This window comes from Microtus pennsylvanicus, chromosome 2 (genome assembly GCF_037038515.1).
Source record: "Microtus pennsylvanicus isolate mMicPen1 chromosome 2, mMicPen1.hap1, whole genome shotgun sequence".
Taxonomy (NCBI): domain Eukaryota; kingdom Metazoa; phylum Chordata; class Mammalia; order Rodentia; family Cricetidae; genus Microtus; species Microtus pennsylvanicus.
In genome coordinates, this window is record NC_134580.1 from 42,318,689 (window position 1) to 42,342,367 (window position 23,679).

General features: G+C 37.6%; 1 protein-coding gene across 10 annotated transcripts in view; it reads left to right on the forward strand.

Moving 5' to 3' along the window:
* Cyrib (CYFIP related Rac1 interactor B) overlaps positions 1-21,959 on the forward strand; it is a 136,142-nt gene extending 114,183 nt beyond the window's left edge. For all 10 annotated transcript variants that reach the window (XM_075960915.1, XM_075960917.1, XM_075960918.1 and 7 more), the window contains 9 exons: positions 4,348-4,469; positions 5,904-6,009; positions 8,183-8,319; positions 9,346-9,423; positions 11,456-11,572; positions 12,475-12,554; positions 13,560-13,686; positions 15,484-15,554; positions 19,958-21,959. In XM_075960915.1, coding sequence (XP_075817030.1) covers positions 4,348-4,469; positions 5,904-6,009; positions 8,183-8,319; positions 9,346-9,423; positions 11,456-11,572; positions 12,475-12,554; positions 13,560-13,686; positions 15,484-15,554; positions 19,958-20,021 — 902 coding nt within the window. In that variant the 3' untranslated portion in view covers positions 20,022-21,959. The remainder of the gene's footprint in view (positions 1-4,347; positions 4,470-5,903; positions 6,010-8,182; positions 8,320-9,345; positions 9,424-11,455; positions 11,573-12,474; positions 12,555-13,559; positions 13,687-15,483; positions 15,555-19,957) is intronic.
* Positions 21,960-23,679: the final 1,720 nt, after the last annotated feature.

Below are 23,679 nucleotides of genomic sequence, written 5' to 3' on the forward strand. Positions count from 1 at the left end.
AACCTCTGAGCAATCTCTCTGGTCCTGGGCTTCATTTTTTTCTATATATGGAATACTATTTAGGTCACCGCAGTAGTTTAGGTCTATTATTCCTGTCATCCTTAGTGGTTGGACCCAGCCCCACACGTCTCCAGAGTTGGACTGTACAGCAGTCATTTTACATGTCTTCTCAGTTAGTGAGGACACTGGGAAAAAAGTAGCAATATTCACAGTGGTGTTAAGATAGATGCCATTGTGTGTCTAGCTTTGGGCATCAGAATGTATCAAGTTATACATTCCCATGCATTTTAAACATAATTTTGTGGTATGTAATAATTTACTATACAAATGAAGACTGTGTGAAGTCGTTTATTCCCTTAACCTGTACCCCCTTTGCAGGTTTACACTTCAGTTCATGTATACTTGGAGCTAGCCTCTTGTATATTAGTTAATAGGTACCAGGTATGCAGAGGTTACTTTTTTACCACTTCCATGGTGATCCTATCTAGTACTTAGATAAAAGTGAAGAATCACAGTTTCACTCATTACATTACATTACATGCTCAAGTGTAGGTCAGAAGGTGAGATTTGGTAAATTTGGCACCACCTTCGAAGACTTCTGGTGATGATGTAGGAGTTGGGTGTTAACAGGGTGAATTCCAATATTTACAGCTTCTTTAGGAAAGACAGTGGAAAGAAGCAGCAGCATGCACAGTGGTTTTAAGACAGATGCCTTTTTGTGCTCAGTGAGGCATCGTATTCTTTAGATACAGGAATTCCTCTTGAGTTCTATAAGATAATAAGCCCAGAATTGCTCCACAGTGTTTGACAGCAGGTATGCTAGTGACAGCATATTTAAAAGTAAGAAAATAAAAAGTGGAAGCATTGTATAGCTTTTGGTTCCTAACGTAACCTACTGCTAAGGTTATTAATTAATAGCTCATTCCAAGAGTGAATCTTTAGCAACCATTATGTCAATGGTTCACTAAATTCTGATTTATGGGAGAAAAGGGACTTTTTGGTTTTGTGCCCATTCCCAATCTAGAAGTTCAGCATTTGTTAAATTTGGCTTATGTATCAAGGTAAATAAAAATAGAGTTTTTGCAGAAATGGTCATTTGTAAGTGAGAAATGAAATCTACTTTTTCTGCTTGTCATTAGTGCCTTCCCATTGGATCATACACTTCTCACATCTTTTTGTGTTGCCTGTCTTCCTTATTTAAATTTTTTGGTACTCTTAAGGCTAATGTTAATTTTTTTCCAGTTACCTCTTGCATATTTTCAGTAGCTCTTGCCTTATTCTAGGAAATAACTTTATTCTGGTGGCATTTAAAAAAAAATTGAAAGCTAATCTGTGACCAAATGTTAAATGGCCTCCTTTACTTAAGAGCTGGAGACTCATTTATGATTGTGCTTACATACTGTGCCAATGGGGTGCAGGGTAGATTTTGGTCCCTAACTTGATGGAACTTAGGGAGATAGAGTTGAAGTATTTACTGAGTGAATGAGCATAAGGTTGGAACAGAAAGCTCTTTATCACAATTGTAATTATTATGTTAACTCCTTTCTCCTTTCATAGCTCAGTTTTTGATTCTTTAAAAAAAAAAAACAACAGTATCTCCAAATTTAGTTATTACTTTCAGTGATTCTTTGCTAGTCTTCTAGGGAATTCTTCCTCTACCCAGTAGGAAATTGGTATGATATGACTAAAATATTTAATTTTGTCTTCAGACAATAAGAACAATTGGAACATGCCTTAATTTCCATGTAGCAGGATATACATTTAAGCCTGATGAGCAATAAGTATGTCTTCCCTCAGTAGGTACATTGTTTTGCATTCAAATGGATATTGTTTTGTTAGCAGGCTATGTAGTGTGTGTTTATTTTTTTCTTGGATAAGTAAAGCTATGAAAAATCAAAGTGACAAGTCTTGGTTGCATTATATATGATGCCAATTTTTTTTAAAGGAAATGCTTTATTTTGCAATTTTTTGTCCCTTCCTAGTATTTCACCCTTTGCATGGTTTGCTTTCAGTAAAGTAGCTTCTCTGTCTGCTCTTTTCTGTCTGTCTCCATTTCTACAGCAGTCTTCAGCAGCTTTCAAAATTATCAGTGTGACTTGCCTGTGACAGTCTAAAAAATGTTTGATCAGTGTGGTGCTGGGTGTTTTCCCCTCTTAGGGAAACTTGAATCTTCTCCTTTATTGTAAATTGCTTGATACTTATTAAACCTTTGCTAGTCATTAACTACTTACAAGGTCTATTTAAATCTACTTGATAATGTTTCATTTGTCTGTAAATTCAGTGTCACATTTTTATGTTACTAGCCTAGTGACCACACCAAAAATACATATTTTAGTCTTCAAATGATACAAATGCCTTTGATATGTAATACATAAAGTACTATTCTTTGTCATGAATTCCCACCTCATAACTTCAAACTATGTGTCTATTGATGTTGTGTCTGAATTTCCACATTCACATGAGAAAGTACTGAACTTTCATTTTTGCATGTACAAAGTATTTCTCTATGCTGTATCTGGTGTAAGTATAAAGGCAATGGTGTGCTTTTTTTTTTTAAAAAAAAAAAGTATTGTGCCTAATTATTGCTTTGAAAAATATGGTCTAGCTATAAGTGAAAATATTACTGCTTAAAATGTCAAACTGATATTTTTTATAACTTTAGACATTTATCTATAATTTAGTATTTACTTTTAGGACTTCTGTAGCTTTGGACACAGTATTTTAATATTTTAATCTACTCCTCTTTTAATCATTATATTTTTATTTTTTAAAAGTAATTAAAATAAGTGAATGAAATCCAAACACATTTTTAAAGTTGACTTTTCACATGAATGTTTCTTTACTGTTTCTCTAGTGCTGTCTTATGTCATTGAATTTGAGCTTGGGTACTGTGATTGTTAATTTTAAAAGTGTTATGTATTATTGATGAGTTGACAGATAATAGAGGGAACTGAATCATTACTTGCCCCGGGCATAAAATAAAGATAAATTTTAAGATATCTTTATGTTTAGTCTCATGTATGAAGTTTTTCTTTTTAATTTTCTAAGTAAAGGAACAAATAGATAAAAAACCTAGTGACCAGTTTTATTACTGGTAAACAGTGTCTGAATTTATCTTTTAAATTTGGACTGGTTTCCCCCTCCCACAAGTAGTATGTTAGCATGGAGGAATTCTGCCAGCATAGTTTATAGCGTTGTCTTAGGTATTTTATTTGTAAGAATTTATGTGATCTAGCTGAAAAGGCTTATGAAAAACTACTTGAGCAGTTTTGTCTCAAAATAGAAAGGAGTATATTTAAAACATTTTAAATTTCCTTAGATGAAACAAATGACCATGCTATAAAAATGGGATTTCTGTTACCTTTTGTCTGACAGAGAGAAATCCAGATTTTGTCACCTATCAACATATGTTTTCTGGTTAGCACCACTGATGGTAAAGGTGCCCATATATTTATATCCCTGGTATGATTTTTATAACTAATTATTCCTTCATTTTCTTCCTCCTCAGTCCTAGGTATGTAGAAAATTAGTATTTGATTTGGTATTTCAGAATTTGAGTGCTGATCTTGTAGCTCAGCTCAAGCTTATCTTATGTAGCTCAGCTGCTCGCTCCTAGGCAGGAATCGTGACCTTCATACTCCTCAACAGAGAAGGTCAGTGACACTGCTACAGCTTGGGCCTAAGCATAGTGTCCGCTCTTGATCCTCACATGATCACAGTTGTTCAGATAGTTTCAAATGGTCCCTAGCAATCCTCAGTTGTTGAAAGTAAAATGATCTGTATAAGAAAATAAACTGTAAGAAAATTCAACTGTAGGCGTTAGTAGGTAGGCTTCCTTTCTACTGTATAGACTAGTGATCATTCATTTGCTATCATTAGTAACAGTGAGGCAGCACAAAAAGTGATTATTAAGCATATCAGATGCTGGGCGTGCTCGTGCATTTTTATAATTCCAGCACTCGGACTGACACAGAAGATTTATAAGTCTGAGGGCAGCTTGGTATATGTAAAAGCCAATCTGTGCTATATAGTAAGACTACATACAAAAACCAAAACTATAAATAATATCAATTTAAATTTAAATTCTCAGATTTGCTTATTGTACCAAATTATAATTTGTAACTTAAACTAAATATTATGTAGTAACATTTGTTTTTCTCTGGCTTCTGTATAATTTGTATAAGTTTAAATTAGCTTAACTTTGTCTTCTAAAAAGTACAATATTAACATTGCGTAAAATATAACTCATCTTTGGAAATTTTGGTTGTTAATTGGGTTGTTGTAGTTAATACATGTACTAAAGTATTCATGCCACTGTAAATTTTCTTGTACTTTCATGCTGTTTAGATGCCCAGCCCACAGAGTCTGAAAAGGAAATATATAATCAGGTGAATGTAGTATTAAAAGATGCAGAAGGTATCTTGGAGGACTTGCAGTCATACAGAGGAGCTGGCCACGAAATACGAGAGGTAAAATTTACAGTTATTATAGGCACTTTTCAGTAAAGGTGAATTGACTGGGTGTCACTTTGGCTTACTCTTTATCATTTTCTGGACTTGCTTATCATGGAAAGTATTATATTTGAAAAATCACTTGGCTTTATTTCAAAAGTGGTTGCAGTGATCCAATGGGCAGAGGGGTATTATAAAAGGGAAGTACTGGCTACCTATATGTAATAGATAATGACATCTCTGTTCATTAAGGTCACACATGAAAATGTTTTCTCTTGGGAACTATTTATGTTTTCCTCTTGTAGAAAAGCATAGAACTTTCTGGCTTCTACCAGTCTAGTTTTCAACTCCTAAACTTTCTAGGAGAAATTGAAAGCACCAAGATGATCTTGGGCAGTCTGGACTGCATACATAGTAGGACCTTGAAATTAAAAATGCTAAAGAAATGTTTATTAGTGAGTTACTAAGACACAACTCATTTATTTATTTGCACTCAGTTTATTCACAATATTTTAAAATCTGAGTTTATTCTTATTTTGCTTTCTTGATTTTTGTTTTTGTGTTTTGTTTTGTGATATATTCAGTACTAGTGCCTTGGGGGAAACAAAACTTGTCACTTCTGGTGACCCTATAGGCAGCTCCTGCCATAGTTACAGATGTTTTTCTTTCAGGTAGTGGATTTGGGTTATTTAAAGTGTTAGAGAAGGCAAAGCAAGTTGTTAGGAAAAGCCACATTGAGTTTTGTAAAAGATTAAGAAAGCATCTGTAAGCAAAAGAAAGGTAAAAGTCAGAAAATTCATTCCCCCAGGAACACTCTAAAAAGACTGCATGATGATTTGAAGGACTAGTGTTGACAGAACTTTGTGTATTTGGGGTCCCTCCCTAGCTCTGTTTTGGTTTCCTCCCCTTCAGAGCTGAAGCTGCTTTGTCTGTCCTCTTACTCAGGCAGGAAGCCTTAGAAAACTTGTAATTCAGAAAAAGATCTTATTTCTAAACAATTAGTATTTGCAGTATTTCTAAATTGCATTTTTCAGGTTCATGTTGGCCAGGTCTCTTACTACTGGTGTGGACTGTGCAATTTGAGTTAAGACTTCTTGGCCCTTTGCCAGGATTGGTGTCTTCATTTATTGTCTTAACTTTGTTCCTTCTTGAAGACATACCAAGAGTATCTCTGCAATAGAGAAAATAGTATAAAATATTTTCCTTCTGTGGATCTAAATGACACCAAGAAGTAATATGTTAACAAATAAAGAGTTTATTTTATTATTATATTGCATCTATTGGGGGAAAACTTTGGGAGTTGAGAAAGTCCAGACTCAGTTCCTGGGTCTCTCATTATATCTATATTTTAAATATCAGGATCTCCCTCATTTGGTAAAACTTTGCCTTAATATAAGAAAGAATATTATGATTTTATAAATCTTAACTTTTTTGTTTCTTGGATTTTGAAAGGCAATCCAGCATCCAGCAGATGAGAAGTTGCAAGAAAAGGCGTGGGGTGCAGTTGTGCCACTAGTAGGCAAATTAAAGAAATTTTATGAATTTTCTCAGAGGCTAGGTAAGTTTAAAACCTTGTAATGTTTACTTTGTTATTAAAAGCGTTAATTTATAAAATGTGTTTATTAGGTCCAGGATTTTTTTTAGAAGATTTTGTGATCACAGTACTGAATTTGGCTGTGTATCTGTTGTGCGTGTAAGGCAGGATGTATATGAGCACATGCTAATGTATTTCTAATGTCCTTAGCCCCAGATCTTTGAATTGTTTAGACCATTTTCCTCAGCAAATTGTGATTTGTAGAAGGAAATCTGATTGTTTTGCATGCTTAAGGGTCTCAGTATAAGAAACCACATGGATGAATTGGTCTCCATACCTATAGAAAGTCCTTTCCCAGGTAATTCTAAAAACACAGACTAAAATAATTCAGGAATCTGATGACAGACTGATACGAGCCCTATCCCTCATTAGGGTAGAACCTAGGGCCTGGTGTTTGGTAGGCGAGTGCTTGTCACTGTGAGATATCCTAACTCTTAGGATAAACATCTGATAAAAAGAGACAAGAATTGGAGAAATATTTGTAATAGTAAATCTTTTTTGAAACTGTGTGCATGCACAAGTGCACACTTATGTTTGGAGGCCAAAGGTTGTTGGACTGACTTTTAGTGATTACTTTTGCATCTTATTTTTTGAGACATGGTCTTACTGAACTAGAAGCTTATCCTTTAGACTAAACTGATTGGCCAAGAAACTTCAGGGATCAGCCTGTATCTACCCCAGCACTGGAGTTACAGGCATATGCCAGCCACCATGCTTGGCTTTTCCATGGGATCTAGATATCTGAATTGTTTTTGTGCACCGAATATTTCTTACTATAAGTTTTAGTTATAGTTTATTTTCCCAAGCATGACAGTTAGTTTTTTTTTCAGTTATTTGCCTTTTAGTCAGAATATCTCTGTGGTCTGTAGTTTTTGTATCCTCTGTAACCTTTGTCAGCTTAGGTCTTTTCATTTTAGTTATTTTGACTACTATATATTTAGACTTTTTCTTGCGCCGTTAGTACTTAGCCTCCTTTGAAGTTGAGATGCTCACATTCTGCTGCAGCTGTTTTGGTCTCTTGGCTTTGGCCTTGATGGGAGTGGAAGAGTTATGTTTTCACTATGTAAACCAGGCTAACATTGAACTCATAGATAGCTGCCTGTCTTTGCCTCCAGAGAATTGTGTGCTCCCCACCCTACCCCACACCCCCAAGCCCTCACTGTGCTCTTGGACCTGTGATTTTCCTGCTTCTACTTCCTCAGTGCTTAGGCAAGCAAGTATGCCAGGTGTATGTGGTACTGGGAATTGAACCAATGGCCTCATGCCTGCTAGGCAAAGCACTGTCAAAACTGAGTTACACCTCCAGCCTGCTGAAAACTAAAGCATTTACAGTAATTGTGTTCTATGTGCTGACCTTGTCATGTCTATGGCCCTTTTACCCACCAGTCATATCCTTTGGGTTTTCTTCTGATAACTCAAGGTCTGGTGTTTGAGAATGGTAGGATGGCCTTTGGTAGGAGTCAGTGACAGCTGTCTCCAAAAGGAAAACTCTTTGCTGGGGCTTCCTCTTGTGGTCATATTGTCCCCATCTTGCTCTAGCTAGACAGCTTTCCAAGCTGAATAATGACATCATCAGTTTACCATGTTAAAGCCCTACCTTCTCTGCAGTGTAAAGACTGGAATGTGAGGTTATGTGTGCCTTACAAGGTACAAGAGTGGATGTGGAGTCAGTTTGGGTGGAGGCATTAGGTTTTCCCTTTACTTTTCCACATATATGTTACTGTCACTAGACAGCAAAGTGTGGAAGCCTTTAGAACAGAAGAAAACCATAAAAATTTGCTGTGACAGAATGTTAAAGAAAAAAATTAGTATTTGCCCACATTTGATTGGGTTTCAGGGTTAACTTCAGGATGCTCAGGATGCTACAGACAAGAGACACAGTGCTGTTCACCCTGTGCTCTTGGTGTGTAGTTCAGGTTGATACTATGCATCATTTTGAATCTGAGTTTGTTGAATTAGTTCTTGTAAGGTTTTCATTAAACTGTAGTAGACAGTTTGAGTGTATGCAGTATTAGCAATGACAAGGTGTAGATTTGTCTTGGTTATAGCAGGAGAGAGGGAGAGTGTTTTTGTATCTGAATGTTGGTTGGGAATTGAACTCCCTGATAACTTAACATCTTTATCTTCTTTTCGTTAGAAGCAGCATTAAGAGGCCTTCTGGGAGCCTTGACTAGTACGCCGTACTCCCCCACCCAGCATCTAGAGCGAGAGCAGGCTCTTGCTAAACAGTTTGCAGAGATTCTTCACTTCACACTCCGGTTTGATGAACTCAAGGTAGTGCAGTTTTTATGGTTTTCAGTGAGTAGTAGTGGGAGAAGCCTTGTTAACTTGTGTTTAAGTGATTTCTGCCCAATTGGAGAGCTAGATAGTAGTAGCTCTTAGCGTCCAATAAAGTATCCAGGAGTCATTGTTCTTGCTGTAAAGAACAGCAAGGAATCCCAGCTGCTTCTCTGATGGTTTCTGTTTCCAATTTGTCTAGTTTACCTTTTTATTTTTTAATACAAAACTTAATTTTTTTTCTCCCTTCCTTGCCGCTTTTCCCCTTCACTCTTGTCCTCTCTTTGCAGGATTTATACCCATAAATCCCATGTTGCTATACAGGGCAAATCTTAAAAACAGCACTGTATTTTTTGCCTGGAGCCCTGAGTTCAAATTATGAGACCTTTGGTTATTGAAGACCTTAAGTACCTTTTCTAGAAAATGGAAGAGTTAATGTTTCCAACTGCATTATTTCATATTATATTATAACAACTGTTAATTCTCTACTATTAATACTTTGAACACAAAGGATTTGTATGTAAATATTTAGTCTGTTGGAGAAATGCCCTGTATTATTCAAAACAAGCACCCTTACATTCACTTTTTTGTTTGTAGTATCAATATTTTTGATAAACAGACATTTAAGATATTACCTAAGATTATTGAAAAGGAGGAATGCATAATACCTTTACAATTAAAAAAATAGTCTGTGGTTAGCAAAAAAATAGTTTTATGGTTAGCAAGAATGCTGCAGTGTGTGGTGGCATACACCTTTAGTCTCAGCACTTGGGGAGTCAGAGGTCTGAAGGACTCTATTCATTCAAGGTTAGCATGGAATGCCTACTAAGACCTTGTCTCAAAGGGAAAAATACATTGAAGAATTCAATAAATATTTCACACTTTCTTTAGTATACCAGATAGTTGTTAAAATTATATAGGAATGTTAAGCTACCAGTTCACGTAGTTTCCATTAGCATTTAGTATATAACAGTTGTCCTTCATATATAAGAGTGTTCTTTCATACATGTCCTCCCTCTTTAGATGACAAATCCTGCCATACAGAATGACTTCAGCTACTATAGAAGAACGTTGAGTCGAATGAGAATTAATAATGTCCCGGTAAGATTATGTTTTGAATTAGGTTTAGTGGCAGTAAGAATAACCTGATTTTATTCTTCCCTTTGTTCATTCATCCATTCACTCACCAGATGGTTGTTTGTTTGTTTGTTTGTTTGTGTTAGGGTCTCTACATAGCACTGGCAGTCCTAGACCCCACTGAAATTCACCAGCCTCTGCCTCCCAAGTGGTGGGTTTAAAGGTGTGCATCACCATGCCCAGATTGTTAAAGCTTATATTAAAGCTAGTAATCATCAGTAACCATAGCTGTGAGTGAAGAGCTCAAACTATAGCAAACCATATAGTATGCATTCTTTTTTCTACTGCCTTTAATTTCCACAACCACTTTAGTAAATTGTGTTTTCTTTTATAACAATGGTACTTTAAATCTCTTTGTATATTCTTATTTAGCCAAAAATAAATTTTTACATGAATGTTTATGGTTAGAAGGATGAATCCTGAGGAAGACTGATACGAAATGAGGAAACTAACTGCCAGTTGCAAGAGGGGTGCTTGAGATCATGGACCATTATTAGCACATCTGCTTCCTACTGATGAGGAAGTCATTTCTGGGCCTTTGCCTTGGCAGCATAGTTCCTCTCTTAGGCTGCTAATCTCTTCCTATCCTCCTAAACTGTTTAGTACTTTTTTCTACTTTCCGTAAATTACACATGAAGAAAATACAGCATCATTTTTAGGGGACCCAGATTGTGGTAATTTGTGTCTTTTATTGATACTGAAAAACTTCTATGAAGTGGTTGTTGTAAAATGGGCACCAGGCTAGCACTAAAGGGTTTCTCTGTTCTTTACAACAGTTGGGATTTATACAAACTGCCTAGTGAGAAGTGAATCACAGTGTCTGTTTTTAATAACCACCCTATAAATCAAAACAGCACTCAGTCTTTTACCTTCTTAACTATCACTACTCAAGAGGCCATGCACAGTAGAGAGATCTTCAGCTGGTTTACACTCTCAATAATTAGGTACAAAACTAGTAGTTCTCAGTGCGAAGTCTCAGAGTCTTGCCCATCTTGCTTTTTTTTCTCCTTTTTCTCTTCACTTCAGAACTCATCTCCCTCTCTCTTTCAGTTACTTTGTAGCAACGTATTTTTTTGGGGGGGGGCCGATAGAGGCATGGTTTCTCTGTAGCTTTTGGAGCCTACCCTGGCACTTGCTCTTATAGACCAGGCTGCCCTCGAACTCACAGAGATCCACCTGCCTCTGCCTTCCAAGTGCTGGGGTTAAAGGCATGTGCCACCACTGCCTGGCTAGCAGCATAATTTCTTTTCTGGCCTTTTGGAACTGTCTGCCTACTATTGTGGGTTGATTTTTTTTTTTTTAAAGACATTTACTTGCTACTTCTTTTTATACTTGAAATGGCTTCCTATTTCTAAGGAAAATGCTAATTTAAAGTAGCATTTAAGGTCCTCTACAGTCCCTGCTTCTACTTTAATTTCCACTAGTTCTATTACACTGAATATATCAGAATGTGCTCTAAGTCAATTAAAACTGTATTTTCCCTCTGCCAATAGAAATACCTTGTGTGTGTATGTGTATACAACGTGTGTGTATATATGTGCATATATGCATACACACACATTGTCACTTGTAAAAGCCCAAGTCTTCATCAGTCCTCCCCTTTTTCTTCTAGGTCCCTTCCCTTCTGCTGCTGTCCATTTTTTATCATGTTATTGTGTGGGTCCTTTATGTTTCTAGTGAAACACAAGATATAATTTCATTACTATCCTTTTGTCTTCAAGAGCCTTTGAACAGTCTCTTGTGTAGTAAGGTGTCCCATCCAGTATTTACAGTTCTTAATGTACTTTAGTGGATAGTTCTTTTTTAAAAATTGTTTAATATTATTTGCAGTCTATTTATTTTAAAGAGTATTTAAGTAGTATTTGTATATGAAGTTCTGAACTTAAATTTAAAGGTATTTATTAGATTGGTTTAATAAAGTAGATATTCTTGGATCTTTCATGTATGTCATCACATTTAATAATTTGGGAATTAATGTCAAGTGATTTCCACACAGGCAGAAGGAGAAAATGAAGTAAATAATGAATTGGCAAACCGAATGTCTTTGTTTTATGCTGAGGCCACTCCAATGCTGAAAACCTTAAGTGATGCAACAACAAAATTTGTGTCAGAGGTGAGTTGCTTCAGACCTTTCTGTGCATTGATGCTGTCCCACTCACTGCAGATGCGATGACCTCCGCAGTGCTGTGATTCAAGTACCATCCTTAGACTGGCACCTATGAGACCTGCTTGGGCACAGCTGCCCACTTGCTTGCAGTCACTCTGGAGGTACTTTGAGCATTGCCACGATGGCATTGCCTTTTCTAACCCTCCCCGTTCTCCTGTCTTTCTCAGTTAATAATGGCACTGGTACAAGTCAGAGTCTCAGGGATGACAATTTTAAGTTCCTTTTTGCACTGCTTTCATCTGTCCCACAGATCACTCTGCTGGATCCTCTAAAGTACATCATGTTTATGAAACTTAACCCTGCTACATACCAGATCTGATTGCCACCCTCTTACCCACTCTTGTCTCTGCTCTTATTCCACGCTAGTCCTTTTTCTTCTGTTTAAAGTGTTTTCCATGGCCTGGAGAGATGGCCTGCCATCAAGCCTGATGATTTGAATTTGTTTCCTGGACTTGAATAGTAGGAGAGAAAAGACTAGCACGGTTTCTCTTGACCTCCACACATGCACAAGAGAGTACCCACGTACCATATATAAAATTAATGAAATAAATCAAACTTCCCAGTACCTTCAGATTAAACTCAATATCTTAGCCCCCCCCCCCATCTCCTGTGTTTACAAGGTTGTGCTTAATCTTTTTTGAGGACAGCAGGGTCTTGTCTGTATTGTGCATGGCTCTATCCCCTGATCATGGAACAGTGATTAGAATCATGGTTATTGGCTTAGGAAATTAGAAACAGGAGCCAGGCCAGATCATTTGTTTGTTTGGGAGATTCTATTAATTTTTAAATCACTAAATGAAAAGTTTTTCACCTTTACTTATTTCTTTTGTTCTCTGTACACTTTATAGAATAAAAATTTACCAATAGAAAATACCACAGATTGTTTAAGCACCATGGCAAGTGTATGCAGAGTCATGCTGGAGACACCGTGAGTATTAGCTGATCTTTTTCACTTTGGCAAAACTGATGAAGTGACTGGTATTTCAAAACACATCCAAATACAAACATTTCTATGTGGAAAGAAATGGATTTTATCCTAACCTTCAAATGTTGAAAAGTGTACAAAGTTAAAATGCATTTCTTTTTGAACCATAGATTTGGACTCTGGGTACCACAATAAGTTTATTCTTGTCAGAACTGAATATCCTGATTTTGGGTTAGGGACAGGGAAGTGTCCCTTTCAGAGGACTGTAATTATATTCTATTTTCCACATGTTCTCAGATTAAATCAGTTTGTCCTTGTTTCCTCACAAACCTGAATGACCTGATGGCATTTGTGATACGTATAATTTTCCTATCAGCATCAGAAAGAATGTGTCTTGGATTCTTGAATAAGATACAGTTTTTACTAGAGAACTTTAGTTTTTTGCAGCACTCATTTCCCAAAGTGCTCTTCTTTACACTGTGTTAGTGAATGACTCATGGAGCAGGAGGACAAACACCTCCCACGCTTTCCTCCTGTGTAAGGGAATGAGGTCCAGGAAATGAAGGGGTACATCATACCTACCGACCCCCTGCTGGATCACAGTGTTCCCATTCTGAGTTTGGTCTCCTGCTACCTTTTTTTTCTAAATTAGAGAATATGATTGAATCCTCTAATAGTGTGTTTAAATCAAGATACCCATAAAATAGCAAACTTACGTGCTCCATTAAGCTAGTAACTTAAGCACCCAGCCCTGAAATCTTAATTTAGGGCTACTTTGGCTTTCTCTAAAATTGTAGAAGAAGTAATATAATTCTCTGGTGGTGCAAATGTGGGGACCACAGTATGTGGGTGGAAAGTCTTTACCACATCTATTTCCTCTCACTTGTGGAGAAGGGGTAATATTGGTGTCTCTTCAGAGATTGAGGTAGTCAGGATTGCGTGCAGGTATAATCAGTTCATTGTACACTTTATGATGTGTTTCATCCATACAAATCTTCTGCCCTCCAGGGAATACAGAAGCAGATTTACCAATGAAGAGACAGTATCATTCTGCTTGAGGGTAATGGTGGGTGTCATAATACTCTATGACCACGTCCATCCAGTGGGAGCATTTGCCAAAACTTCCAAAATTGATGTAAGTTGCATATCGTTTGATATGATTGCGAACTGTTTTCATGCATGGAAATGATAAGGTTTTATTTAAAGAGTTGCAGGCAGCCGGGTGATGGTGGCGCACGCCTTTAATCCCAGCACTCGGGAGGCAGAGGCAGGCGGATCTCTGTGAGCTCGAGACCAGCCTGGTCTACAGAGCTAGTTCCAGGACAGGCTCCAAAGCCACAAAGAAACCCTGTCTCGAAAAACCAAAAAAAAAAATAAAATAAAATAAAATAAAGAGTTGCAGGCTGGACTGACAGTCTCCAACCATAGTTTGTGATACAGTTGGAATTCCTTCTTCTCCACTCTCCTGTATTTCTGGTTGCTAGCAGGTTAGATGATTGAATGTAATGTTACTGATAGGTGACTGAATGATAATTTTTAGTATTTTTTGTCATATCTCTAGTAATTACATATATTTTCTAATCATATCCTCTGTCTAATAACCAAAGATAAGGTTTATTTTGGAATATATACATCAGCATTGATACCTTTTTAAGAAAACTAGAAGATTCTGTGTTTTTCTTTCCTTTTCCCAATCATCATAGTTTATGACTGGTTTCTACTTTCCGTGTCTGCCTGGAAGTTCCTATTAAAAATGAAATGTTTTTCTCGTTTCTTTACCTGTAGTTTTTCTGGTCACTCTTGAGCATCAGCATTCTGACTAGGTTTGGTGGGGATTATCTGATAGTCCCCCTTTTATTACTACTTCAAGCTCTTGGCACTTTAGATTTGAATTATGGATTGCTAGGTTTTATATGCATCTGTTTTATATAAAGAAAAATGAGTTAGCGTTAGCTACTTGTGTGGTAACTATGTCCCAGAATTTACATTGTTCCTATGTGCCTGTGAACATTGTTCTAGAATTTCCCCTTCACTCGAGCAGCTTCACTGTAGGAGATTAAGTAATAGGATTGCTAGGAAGTGGTAGAATGAGGCTAAACCCACATCTCTTCCTTCCAGTCTTTGCAGCCATGCTTTTCAAGACAACCAGGCTGATCTTGAAATACCTATCATCTTTATTGAGTTCGTCTCCCTATGAGTAGCCTGTAGAAGTCCCTGCTGATTGCCTGTCAGTCCTACCTGAATCATCTGGATTCCCTAGCTCCCTTCTCAGGGCTACAGGATTCCTGTTTGTCCTCAGCTTGTCTCAGGCTACCTTTTCTTGCAATTACTGTGTAGTGTCCTTTTCAGGCTGTCCTCCCTTAGTTCATCAGTCTGTGTGGAACTTCATTTTGACTGATTGCATTTTCAGAAAGCTTTGTCTCACTGAGAGACTGAAAATAAAAGCATTTGCTACTGCTCCCACCACCAAGAGTGAATAATTCTACATTTATAGTATATGGTCTCTTCAGTTCTCATGTGGGATTCCCTTCTGTATGCTATGAATGTGTTTTATTATCATTGGTTAATAAAAAAACTGTTTTAGCCAATAATTTAGCAGAGTAAAGCCAGGTGGGAAATTCGAACAGAGATATAGAGAGAAAGAAGGTGGAGTCAGGGAGACGTTACGTAGCTGCCCAAGAAGCAAGAGGTAACAAACCACAAGCCTCATGGAAAAATATAAAATGGGTTAATTTCAGATTAAAGAGTTAGCTAGAAATATGCCAGCATCATCAGTCAAACAATGATGTAACTAATGTAGTTTCTATGTGATTATTCGAGTCTGGGTGGCCAGGAAACAAACATGCAGTCTTTGGTTATACATTTCTATAGGTATTTTTTTTAATGAGTGTTATATTAAGAAACAGATATTTACTTTGTCTTTTCTCCTCAGATGAAAGGTTGTATCAAAGTTCTTAAGGACCAACCTCCTAATAGTGTAGAAGGTCTTCTCAATGCTCTCAGGTATGTATATGTACTTAAGCATGACAGAAAATTGTGTGTTAAATGTTTGAATACCATCTAAAGATATGTCAGTAATGTTTAAGCTGGAAGTTTTGCTTATTGGTAATGTTGCTTCTGAATAGTGGTACAATATTGTATAACAAGGGCTGTGTGTAGCAGACAAATGAGAAACTAGCTTCATTTCTTGGCCCAAAATTTTGCTCTGTTGTTTGCCCCTTTGAAGCAGGATTGCTTCTTCTAACTCTAATGTATGTTGATTTACAAACATGGGGAAATTTAAAGAAAAAAACATGTGATCTTATCATGTGCTTGTAACTTTCTAGTTGGCTTTTTCTTATGCATGTAGAGGTTATAGCTCAATATAATTGTTAGCCTGTTGATACAGCAATATAAAGTTCTTTAAGAGTTCCTTTTCTCTTAAGTAGCTTAGTGGCATTTCTGTGTCTATGGTACCTTGGTGTCTTTGTTCTGAGGAATCATTGTTGATTTAGTTACTGAAGCTTCTGTGCTCGGAATGAACTTAAACATTTCACAACCTAGAAACTAATTTTCTATACTTTAGTCTGTGAGGCTTAGACAAAAAATAGTATGAAATCAGAAATATTTGTGTAGTGATGTTTATATCAGAAAGCAAATGTCAACTCATTTTGGCTGAGGGAAACCTTTATATGTCTTTATTATGGAAAGTGCCTATAAGCAGTTTCTGCCTGAATACAGGAGAGCTACTTTAAATGAATATTAGAATGAAAAATTTAGTTTAATTAAAATCTAGTTTAATTAAATCTGTATACTATCAGGCCACACACATGGTGTTAAGAATTTTTTTTCTTAGTTTTGTAGCACAAACTACATTTTAATTTTAGCTATGTAGGACATGGGGCCTCTTTACTTCCTCTCTGTATAGTGTCTATGTCTCATTCAGCTTGATTTTTTATCTTCTAATCTGTTTTTCCTAAAGGGTCTGTCAGTTGCTTCAGTCAGCTGGTGTCAGGAAATCTGTATGAAGTGTATTGCTAAAACTTAGGAATAAATAGTTGGTCACGGTGGTCCATACCTTTAGATCTCAGAGGCCAGCCTAGTTTACTTAGTGAGAGCTGCCTCACAAAACAAAAACAAACATAGAGGTAGAGAATGCTGAGGGTTTTAGTGCTTGTTTTGTTACCTTAAAGGAAGCATGCTAAAAGGTTGGCTAGGTACCACAGTGTGTTGTTGTAGAACTTATGGGTGGTGATTAGCACAGCCCTTTTTCCTTCTTAGAGCAGAAGCAGCAATAGTGTTGAGTACAACAAGACTGAAGTGGAGTATATGCAGGACTCAGTGCTGAGGACAGCAAAGTGTCCTACTAGTTTAAGTTGTAAAGAAAACTTGAGAACTGATTTGTTCATAGTGAACAAAGTTCTGTGTCAGGCTCTCAGTGTCTTTGTTTTTTAATCTGAGGGTTTGTATACGAGTCATTGTCCTTAGATGCTTCATAGTAGGGACTTGTGTCATTTCATGTCACCACATATTTCCAGTAGGATCTTGACTGTGAGCCTTCTTCTCACCATGGGGTTGTATGCACTTGCTGCCTCTGCATTTTTATCACATGAACTGTGCAAATGGTCCAGGTTCTGAGGAACCAGAAATGATAGAGTTTCATTCTTCAAATTGGATGTGCTTTATGATACTCCAGTCTTTAGTTCACTATGTGCTGAACTTGAGTATGCTTCAGAGTAAATGATTGTAAAACATACAGAGTTCCAGGTCCCTCCCCTAGAGTCCCTTTCCTCAGATCTGAGTTGAGACTCAGGTTCTCTCATTTTAAATATATACCCTAGCGAATACTTCTTAAAACACTGCTGAAACTACGCTTTCTCGTAGCAACCAAAACAAACATAAACTTTCTGCAAAATTAATAAAAAGATTTTGAGTAGAATTATAGTTGTGCATATATTTTGAAATATTTATATAATGCCTCCAACTTATAGTATGCAAAAAGAGAAAGCAATGAGTCATGTGTACATTAGGTTTTTTTTTTTTTTTTGAGAACTGGAACCAAATCTTTTTAGTTATGAGAGGGAGCTAGAGTTGTAAATTCAGGTTTAGTGCTATAATACTACTTGCTTCTATACTGAACTTGAGGGTAAAGGTAGCCAGCCATTGTTTTCTAGTTGAGGAGCTATGTGCACTTAAAGTAGGACTTGGAATTTTTGTGCAAATGAAAATAAATCCATATATCTCGTATGCTTTTCTCTACATAATCAGTGCTGTTGAATTTGTAATTAAGAATGGTGATGTAGCACCTCTGGCCTGGCCTTCCAGGGTAGGTAAGAATACCTGGTCTGCCAGGAGCACTACCACATCCCTCAGACACAGTTCCAGGGAATGTAAACATTGCTAACTATTATATGGTATAGACTTAACTATTCCTGTTCTTTAGCTATTTTTAGTAAAGGAGCAGGGGGAAAAAGCATGTAGATGGATGGCATCTACTTACTCATATCGAGTGGGTAATGTGTGGCCATGTATGCTTTTTCTATTTAAATAAAATAAAACAGTTAAATCTTTGTCCTATTACTACCATTTCACTAAATATTCTTCCATGGGAACAATTCTCAAGCTGTGGATCGTGACCCCTTTGGCAAACCTCTATCTCCAAAAATATTTATATTCATAACACTAGCAAGATTACAGTTATAAAGTAGCAACGAAGATAATTTTATGATTGGGGGTTACCACACTTAAGGAATCATATTTAAGGGCCATAATGTTAGAATGGTGAGAACCACTGCTCTGTGGACTTCTCTTTCCAGCCTCATAGCCTTCCTTCCATCCACCCATCATGTATGGGACACTCCAGTGTTTTGTCATGAGAACAGTTTGGAAGGTGACTGCTGATGTGTGAGAAAAACGTCAGTCCCTTCACCTTTAACAAAGAATTTAGATAGCATCTTCACTTTTAAAGAGTGTTTGGAGCAAACTTAACAGTTGTTTACATTTCTTTAACATAGATTGTACACCTTTAAAGTGATCTAATCTTTGAAAATTATGTGAAATGCTTATAAGCCAAATCAACCTGTTTGAATTATCTTCTGAATACATTCATTCCTCACTGAAGCATTGCAAACCTGTGTGTCTGATGCTGCTCATCAGGTCCAAATTCTAGACATCTCCTTTACTCCTCAGGTGAACATCCTATAGCTCCTCCAGCACTCACTCGGCATCACGTCACTCCTTAAAGGCGTTTGCTGCCTTGACCTCCAAATCCTGCACTCGGGTTTCTTTCCTATGCTCTCCTGAGCTGTTTTCCCACTTGCAGCCTTTCTTATGCTCCACTCCCAAGCCTTCTGTAAGATTAGTGCCTGGTTTTCCTCAGATAGTAACTCCTGGAAGACTTTGTAGACTTGCTGACTGGTGGTGTATTATTTACAGGGATCTGGTGTTTAATCTTAAAATGGCTACTCTTGGGAGTATTTTAATTTTATTCATTTTTTTAAGTTGATTATTATTTTGGATTTGTATACTTGTTCAAAATGCACTTACCAGGAAATAAAATACTTAGTGAATGTAGATATTTTAGGGCACTTTTGGTTTTTCAAGACAGGGTTTCTCTGTGTACCCCTAGTTGTGCAGGAACTTACTCTGTAGACCACGCTGGCCTCAAACTCACAGAGACCTGCCTCTGCCTCCTGAGTGCTGGGATTAAAGGTGTGCACCACCACTGCTTGCCAGGGCACTGTTTTTATACAATGTAGAGTGAAACTGTCAGGGGGCCGGAGTGTGAGTAAATATTTTAGACTTTGAAGGCTGTTTTCTAGAGCAGCTACTTAAATCTTCCACTGTTCAAGAAGGTAACCTCAGATAATACATGCATTAATTAACTTGGTATTTTTCCAGTGCAACTTTTTAAAGTATGTTTTTATTTGACAATTTGATACATGTGTTCAATGTATTTGGTTGTGACTGTTCCTCCTTTCGTGTGTGAACAGTAAAATTTCAATTTTATATGCAAGCACCAAGTATTGCCTATGTTTTGTTCACTTATTTTTCTACCTCAGTGATCCAAAATCTAAAATAAGTATATGTACTTAACTCACATGCCATGCAAAAATAGGTGGTGGAATGGTTCAGGGGCCATAATTGCCAACACCTGGATGGAGCTGTAATTTTATCCAGGAGCGGTAGCTCATTGTTTACTTCAGAAGTTTACTTCAGCTCATCATTTCAGCAAGGTGTTTATAGCTAAATGACCAGCAACAGGCTGTGTATTGGGTGGGGGAGAGAAGCAGAGCGAGGCTGATGAGGATTCAAACTGCCTTCCTAAGGTGTGAGTTTGTGAGATGGATTGTCTAGCTGCTCGTCTTGCCATGTTACAAAGCCCATCCCGATATCCATGCCCTAACACTGATGACTGTTTCTCACAGGTACACAACGAAACATTTGAATGATGAGACTACCTCCAAGCAGATTAGGTCCATGCTGCAGTGAGAGCTGTGGAGCGAGCCCTGCTGCAGATGGAGCAGTCTTCTTCAATGACTGAGAATGCAGTCTCTAGTGATTGCCATTAAATCTTCTCACTCTTGCTTCGGTTTCTTTCCTCTGTTCCTCTTCCCACTTTTTTAATCATGTTCTTGTTCTTAAGACTTCTTTTCTGTGCCAAAATCAGTAAAATTATACTTTGAAAGGGATTTTTGTCCTTTCAAAACAGGCCATCTAAGGCAGCTAATTATGCATTGCATTGAGGTCTCTACTGAGAAAAGTTCTGTGACTTGAACTAAATATTTTTAAATGTGGGTTTTTTTTGAAAACTAATATTTAATATTGCTTCTCCTGCATGGCAAAACTGCCTATTCTGCTATTTAAAACCCTCATGAATTTATTTTCTACTGCCGCTTTTTCATGTTCAGCCAAAATGTTTAAATTAACTGTGTTGTACAAATGGTACCCAACACAAACCTTTTTTAAATTAGTAAGACTTTTGTTGAAAGTTTTAAGTTTGCATTTTGACTTTTTTTTGTAAGGATGTATGTTGTGTGTTTAACCTTTATTAACTAACGTTAAAAACTGTGATGTGTGCGTAGAACATTACGTATGCATGTTCATGTTTAAGAATGGCTGTTGATAAAATAAAAATCAGCTTCCTTTTTCTAAGTGTGGTTTGATTTACTGAGATTTCTGGAAGTTCTCCCTGTATATATTTCTGTGGAATGCATAGACACATTACATAATTTTTCTTTCTTTTAGGGGATAGCTATGTCTTTTTCAGTTGTATCTTTCTTTACTTTTGCCTATGTACATAACTTTAACTGCTTTTAAAACTGTTGTATATAAGATGACCAGTGATTGTGTCATTAACTTGACTTCTGTTTTGATTCAATCTTCTGTGAGTGTAGTCGTAGAAGGAAAACCACAGTTTCTCAGCTCTCAGTTTCAGGAGTGGAAGGGCAGCAGCAGGAAGCACAGGGTGTTTCAGAAGCAGGATGAGCCTTGGCATTGGAGGACAGTGAGCAATAAGAATACTTCCCAGAGGAAATGAAAGACTCCATCTCACTAGTATAGAAAGCTACTGTGGGTTTCAGTTTAAAACCCTAACACCTGAGTTGTCAAATCTATCGTGCTTCAGAGAGAGGCTGCCAGAAGGTTGTCTGATTGTCCTGTCAGGGCTTTCTGACAAGGTGATGTGAGGTGTGGTACAGTTAAAGTGGTTGACCATGGAAGAGGATCACAGGCTTCCCTTGGGGTCTCCGTCAGAGCACACAGCACTTGGTGGTAAAGTTCCTGTTGACTTCTCTGGCTTCCGGCTCACTCCTGTCCCACTTCGTACCCTGTTCTCCAGCCAAGTGTAACTACTTGCTGTTTACAGATTGTTCCATGTGGTGTTGCTTCGTGACTCTGGTCTGGCACAACCTGAATCTGATCTCCTTTTCTTCCTCATGACTGTCTAACCAACACCAGCTTTCATCTTTTAGAAGTCAGCTTCGATTACTTCCTCCTGAAAATCCTTTGGATGATCCTGGCCATGTTTTTAGGAGTCCTTTAACAGTATTATAATGGGTTTAATAGTGCACTTTGCAACAGGTAATGTCTGCCTGGAACCTGAACATATGGCTTTATTTGGAAGAAGGGCATTTTCAGGTAAATGTAAGGACCTGTGGATGATGTCAGCCTACATTAAGGTAGACCCTAACTCCATTGACAAGCCCTTGTAAGAGAAAAGAAGGGGAAACAAGACACAGTGGAAATCCTGGGAGGAGAGGCAAAGTCGAACAGACATCATGCCTTGAAATTCTGAGCTACAGAAGCTAGAAGAACATCATGGAACAGTTTTCATCAGAGCCTCCAGGAGGAACCAAACCCTGTTGGCTGCTTTTATTTCAGACTTCTATCTTCTATCATGGTGAAAAAATAAATTTCTATTGTAAGCCACCTAGTTTGTGGTAATTTGTTACAGTCAACGAAAGCACTGAATACAACTGTATCACAAAAACAACCCTAGTACTTCACGCTTTGGGATCTTTTTACTCTTGAGAAATTATAGTATTGAGATACTATGAAGACTGAGAACGTGAGAGAAGAGCCATGTCATATTCCTCCAGTGTCCCAAGGAAGGATCTTGCACAATACCTAAATATGGATAGCTACCAAGTTAGTGCTTGTATGGAGTGAATGAGTACAAATAAATGAAATAAATGTAGTGATACTGCTGTGGCCTTTCCAGGTAACATAGTTCACACCCTGCATGTTGAAGATTAAGTGGGCTAAAAAAACTTAACTTTAGCCTAGGGGTCAGTAGCCCAGGCTCTGGGCCAATCCACCTTTTTCTGTACCTATACAGCCTGTGAATTAAGAATGATTTTTAAAAGGTTGGCAGAATAAAGGATAACAAATGTTTTTTTTTAAAGTTGAAAAAATATTTTGTAGCATGAGAAAGTATATGAAATTCAAACTCCAGTGTTGATAAATAAAATTTTATTGAACATAGCCTCTTCATTGTATATATATTATTTATGGCTATTTTGCTCATTGTAGCAGCAGAATTGTGGCAAAGGTCACATGGCTATCAGAGGCTAAAGTTATGTACTGGCCCCATACAGAATCTGCCCATCCATGCTTTGGTTAGAAGGAAGAACAGGTTTATTTGACAGCCTCGAATAATGGGGACACACACACACACATGTGTGACAGATGAGCTGCCTCTGATGGTGTTGGCATGTACTGCTCAGGAAACTTCCTTTGGGGTCAAGGATTCTGGGCCTGGGCATAGCACAGACCAAGCAAAGGGTCTGCTTGTCCATTGGACAAAGGTTGACCCTGCTCTGCTGGTGGTAAATCTAACCCTGAAGCTTTTCTCTTTTTTTTTTTTTTTTTTTTGGTTTTTCGAGACAGGGTTTCTCTGTGGTTTTGGAGCCTGTCCTGGAACTAGCTCTTGTAGACCAGGCTGGTCTCGAACTCACAGAGATCCGCCTGCCTCTGCCTCCCAAGTGCTGGGATTAAAGGCGTGCGCCACCACTGCCCTGCCTCCCCTTGTGGTTTTCTAAAGTATGTTTCTATCAGCAAATGCCTCAGCCTGTTTTTGACCCATGTGTGTCTGAAACAGTAGGGTAAGCTATGATGTCATTTCTTCTACCAATGTACACCCATGGCTTGTCAGATGTGTGGCGTTTTCAACCTCTGTTGAAAGATTTAGCATTCTGGATCTCTTAAGGTTACTGTAGATATTTTAGACTTACAAGGATAACTGGCATCTGTTGTGCTCAAATTTAAGTTTTTGAGTTGAAATCCTTTTTGAGTTTGAAATGCCATTCTGGTTCCTTTTGAGATTGTAGTAATTGCCATGCCAGAAATTCTTAAAAGGACTAGCCCATCAACTAAGTAAGAATGGAAGACAAGTGGATTCAGAGCCCTGACACCCAAGCGACAGCACTGTGCAGAAGCTCTCTTCCTCATCAGTGGAGAGGGATAATTGACTGATCCCCGTACCACCAGGATGTCTCATGTCCTGTCAGCAAGGCATTAATACTGTGATAAGTTAAAACAAAGTTTAGTCAGTGAGCTTGAGTATATTCAGCTTCCTTCTTTAACTTGGTGTGACTTCATTTAAATATTCTGTCCCCAAACAGGAAACACTGGTGTGTCTTTAGGGAAG